Here is a 5,420-nt window from a genome sequence, read left to right on the forward strand (position 1 = left end):
TCCTCTCTGAGGACAATTTTACTCGAAATATGTAGTACACGTGATGTATACTATAGCATATAGAGTAAAATCTTCCTCAGAGAAGACGTTTTGGAACGTAGCCCAAGTATAAAATGCTAAAGTAACCTGGAAATAAAAAGGAAAGAATCCAGTAGCCTGACACAATTTAGAAATAATGATTTAGAATAAGATTTTTTTTTCATATAATATGCTTTACTGTATCAATAATAAATATAGTTGTCGAGAAACAATATTATTTATTTTGAGGTTGAGATTAATGATCTATTATAATTAGTTCATCGATACCCCAATCTTCGTAACTATTATCAGGCAGGTAGCGGCGTATAATTATAGGAATTTTTCGTTGCTTTAATTCCTTCATAGCAATTTGCAATGGATCTGTCTCGCCTTCTAATTCTACCATCACAGGAGCACACATTGCTATCTGTAATGCTCTTGTGCCAAGAACTCGTGCTCTTTCATATCTAAAACATTACATGATATTTGAGAAGCTACTCTCTCTCTCACACACACACACACTATATCTAAACTACATACTTAGTCATATATCTTGTCGTTATTCTCTTTGATCTTTGAACACCACCAGTAGCTTCATTAGCATTCAACAATTCAATGTTTTCACCATCATCTTCTTGAGGCTCTAACTCAATGTTGTCCTCGTCATCTACATCATCGAAATCATCTGCGACTCTACAGAATACAGTTAAATTAGCCTAAATTAACCCTTACCATACTAATATGGGTAATTAGTGACCGAACAATTCCTGTTTGTGCAAGTTTCTTTGAGTCTTTCGGTAAATATAAATTATACTACATTTTATTATTTTCCAAAATAAAGAGTCAATATTTATTCTAGAAAGTTGAAAATATGTTGGTTAACTTTTAGAGATTTTTTTTATTATTTTGAAGAGGTGAAAAAACGAAATGATTTGTAGTGACCCTTGATGGTACGGATGAGGCCAAATTGTAGATGGTACGGTAAGGGTTAATTACAAACAAATAATCTGTCTATATAAATTGTATTTAGTCATCAAATTTTTTCTAGCACTTTCTAATTTACGATAAAAAATAACTGTAATAAAAAAGAAACAAGTTTGACTATTTAATTAATGAATGCGTTACAAGTAACCTATACGCCTCAAACAATTCTTGATAACTTACTCGTCTCCGTCGAAATCTTCGTCAGCCATTACTTATTAACTTATATTTATTATAGGAATATGTATATATTTTGTTTTTGGTAGTACTTATATAACTCGGTTCCAATAAAAAAACAATTTCAAATTCGAACAATATTTTTATATCTCATATCAGAATATTAAGCCTAGTTCAAGTTCAGACTTCAGACTGAATGCATGGGATGCAGCAAATGTCAATCCAGGGTGCGTTCCGTTTCTCGCATGATGCGTATAATGCATCGTTTATCTTTGTTGCTCACCAAATGTTAAACAAGGACAATGGATGCATTATGCACATCATGCGCGATACGGAACGCACCTCCAGTGAGAATGTGCCGCTTTTCTGACGCATGCGCATTGATAGCGTTTTTAACTGACAAAGCTGGGTCGCCAATCAATTGGGCGCATTCAGCAGACTCAATAGTTGAATGAGCGTTCGCTGTTATTGATGTATTCTTTTAATTCATTTAGTCAGCATTTTAGATCTGGAAGAATACATCAATAACAGTATCAGTTGTAGGATTCTCTAAACGGCTTATCGACAATTATTGCTATCGTTAACTAGCGACAACCAATGAAAACCGCGCTTCCTTTCAGGATTGTCCTGTCATTGGCTGTCGCTAGTTAATGATAGCGATAATCATCGATAAGACGTTTAGAGAATCCCGCTACACATGTATGTTTTAAGACGATACAAAATTAAATGTACTCTTAAAAAGGTAGTTAATACTTCTAAAATCCTATTTTTAAGCTTCATTTTCATACTATTCATTTTTTAAACAAATTTAACTTTCATTCTATTTGTATTTACTTCTGTTGTCATCCTTCTTTAATTTATTCATTATAAAATCATTGGCTCCCTCTGCTTTCAATAGAATATTTACTTTGCAATTGTTGAAAGTTTTCTTCGCGCTGGATTAAATTATATTTTAAGATCTGGAGAAATGGTCTTATTTTAGCAGCACTGGCCGCGTTCAGCAGACTCAACTGTTGTGGAGCGGATCCGTGAGCGCTCGCTGCTATTGGATGATCTAGAAGAATACACTAATAACAACGAGTGCTCACGGATCTGCTCCACAACAGTTGAGTCTGCTGAACGCGACCAATGATAAAACGGTTGCGTTCTATTGAACGCATCCATTGGCTGCGTTCAGCAGACTCAACAATTTTGCAACCGTTTTGTGATTCTTCGCTAATAGCGTTTTCGGCCCGATCGGGTTTGCACCAACCTTGGTTGGATTAATCTTTCCTATTGATTGACGTCACCCGCTCTACCAATAGGAGAGCATAAAACGCCATTAATCCAACCCAGGTTGGTGCAAACCTGGCCGGGCCGAAAACGCTATAAAATAGGACTATTCCTTTAAATCTAAAAGTATAATCCAATCAACGCGACGAATCATAAAACTGTTGCAAAATTGCTGAGTCTGCTGAACGCAGCCATTGTTATATGTATACAGAAGCAATGAGGTTGCGACACTTTTTTTTATGTTTTTCGGAATGCAGCTTACTCACCGAGCGATTGGTTCTTATTTGTGGATTTATGAATAAGAACCAATCGTTATTCGTATGTACTTGATTGGACAAAACCTCCGGTTGTAAAAATTATTATTTTAAATCGTTTGTATTTCGTATAAAGAGTTTTCAAGTGCAAATAAAAAGGTTTGTGAGTCATTGTATTAATTACAATTAATCATTCTTTTTTGGACCATGTACTTGACCGAAATAATTAACCGGATTTAAATTCAACAAAGTTTATACATGCAATCGTTTGTATTTCGTATGAAGAGTTATGAAGTACCATTAAAAACGTTTGTGAGTCATCCAGACATTTTTAATTAAATATTAAAATATCATGTATTTGACCGAATTATAGATATAGGCGCTACGGTCACGGAAATTCCGTTGGATAGGTAGTCTCTCTAGTATTTTGATATTCCATGACTGTATTATGAAATTGCTTGCACTTTGCACTATGTTTTGATTGTAAATTATTTAAAGGTGTGCGTATACGATGTGATTGTGCAATGCACAAATAGACAACTGTGATAAAAGGTATACAAATTGTAATTGCAACTCCGGGAGATTAAACGATTTGGTTCAAGCAAATGAATTGGATGTGTCGGCTGTGACGTATCTTAAGCCTATTCTACAATTACGTAAGCGTAGTTGTAAGTGATTGTAGTTGTAAGAATTAACCAATCACAGTTGAATACTCTTCTTGTATTCGACAGTGATTGATCAATTCTTACAACTACATTTACGCAATTGTAGAATGGACTTTATACTCGATGAAGCAGATCGTATGGTGGACATGGGTTTCGAACCTCAAATTCGTAAGACTCTTCTAGGTGTACGACCAAATAGACAAACTGTTATGACAAGGTATATAAGTCATGTTTTTAAAAAATTCTTACCTCTTTTAAAAATGGGATTTTTTTAAGGAAAAGAGAAAAAAATTTAATCATAATTTTTTGTCCTTTTAGAATATATTTTCTTTATTTCTATTATCCGTGTGTCAAAATGGTATATCGATAGGGATGAAAGAGAGGGATCGTGGCAGACGGCCATTGCTATCTCTTTCCATTCAATGATGTAATGGAAGAAAGAATGAGAGGGGGATTGGCCGTCTTGTCAGTGAGAACAGAGCAAGGATAGGGGAAAGAAGTAAAAATGGCGAATATGCGAATACTCACGTTTATAGTGTCTTATACATACTAGGCTGTGTTCAGTTCAGATTCCTCACCGGGTGGGTAATCGCTGGGTGAGTGGGCGGAGCCTAGCGAAAAGTACCAGAATGGTTTGGGAATCTAAACGCACTCTATGCGGGGTCTACAATAGAAGTCGTAGCAGTCGTAGGGTCTTAAGTCATAGAAAATTGACCAATCATAATCGATTATTCTTCTCATATTCGATTGCGATTGGTTAATTTTTTACGACTTAAGACTCTATGACCGCAACGATTTCTATTGTAGACCTCGCATTAATAGCGTATTCGATCCGAGCGAATTTGCTCTTATTTTGGTTGGGTAAGGCGTCGTCTACAATACACGGGGTAAGAAGTAAGAGTAAGAAGTTGACCAATCACAGTCGAATGTGAGAAGAATAATCGACTGTGATTGGTCAATTTCTTACTCTTACTTCTTACTCCGTGTATTGTAGACGGGCCTTAATGTTCTACTATTAGTTGACATTACATATTCCACCAATAGGAGAGCATATAACGTCATTAATCCAATCTAGGGGTTGATTGTGAATTTTGAAAGGAGATGAAAATTACAAAAGTGAGCAAAGGTTACTAGGTATTAATCAATTAAATTTTGAATACTCTAGTGAATTTGCTCACTTTTGTAATTTTCACCTTATTTGAAGATATACAATCTACCTCTGGGTTCAGGGTTCATGCAAATCCGCTCGGGTCGAAAACGCTATAAGATAAGAGAGTGTCCTACATGCATCGGTTACAGCAAATAGTAATGTAAATAAATCAGATTTAATATAAATTACATATAATTATATACATATAACTAAAATATATATAATAATGATGAAAGATATAAGATAAGTATCTTATCAATATCTTAAGTGCCGATCTGTAAAACTTAATAGATAATTAAATACTTGGCCCCTTTGAGTTGTGACTTAGGGCCTGAGCACAAGAATTGTAACACTTACTTATACCCGTATTCATAGTCAGACCTTGTACTTGAGGCTTCCTTAAATTTATCTTTAGGTGATCAGCAGCCAATGAAATAATTCTTATAGCGTTTTCGGCCCTATCGGGTTTGCACCAACCTGGGTTGGATTAATCTTTTCTATTGGTTGACGTCACACGCTCTACCAATAAGAGAGCGCAAAACGCCATTAATCCAACCCAGGTTGGTGCAAACCCGGTCGGGCCGAAAACGCTATTAGAGTATATGAAGATAAATTTAAGGAAGCCTTAAATATAAAGCCTGACTATGAATACGGGCATTAGACTTAAATTATAGACGTAAGGGTGCTGTCCCATGACAGTCGAATTTCGGAAAACGGAATCTCGGAAAAGTATTAGACCGGAAAATACTAGACTAGAATCAGAAGACACGGCAGTGTCTTGGCAAATTAGCACGCGCAGTGATATACGCGTTGTGTTCGTTATAGTTCGTTACTGTTAAAAATTAATAATTGTTAATAAAATAATTATTAATAAATAATTTTTCGATAAATATTGATTAATAT

General features: G+C 35.2%; 1 protein-coding gene across 1 annotated transcript; it reads right to left on the minus strand.

Moving 5' to 3' along the window:
- Nucleotides 1-215: 215 nt before the first annotated feature.
- Nucleotides 216-1,366, minus strand: RpII18 (RNA polymerase II subunit RpII18). The gene is made up of 3 exons (XM_018513814.1): nt 1,183-1,366; nt 559-711; nt 216-485 (listed from the first exon to the last, which is right to left on the minus strand). The coding sequence occupies exons 1-3, from the start codon at nt 1,209-1,211 to the stop codon at nt 275-277; spliced, it is 393 nt and encodes a 130-aa protein (XP_018369316.1). The 5' UTR covers nt 1,212-1,366; the 3' UTR covers nt 216-274.
- Between the last annotated feature and the right edge of the window lie 4,054 nt (nt 1,367-5,420).

This window comes from Trachymyrmex cornetzi, unplaced genomic scaffold, assembly GCF_001594075.2.
Source record: "Trachymyrmex cornetzi isolate Tcor2-1 unplaced genomic scaffold, Tcor1.1 scaffold48, whole genome shotgun sequence".
Lineage (NCBI taxonomy): Eukaryota > Metazoa > Arthropoda > Insecta > Hymenoptera > Formicidae > Trachymyrmex > Trachymyrmex cornetzi.

Excerpts from the sequence above, each read along its gene's own strand:
- RpII18 (XM_018513814.1), bottom strand. The coding sequence starts at position 1,211 with ATGGCTGACGAAGATTTCGACGGAGACGA. Across the intron at positions 712-1,182 it reads GAAGATTTCGACGGAGACGA|AGTCGCAGATGATTTCGATG; the intron begins GTAAGTTATCAA and ends TGTATTCTGTAG. Across the intron at positions 486-558 it reads ACGACAAGATATATGACTAA|ATATGAAAGAGCACGAGTTC; the intron begins GTATGTAGTTTA and ends GTAATGTTTTAG.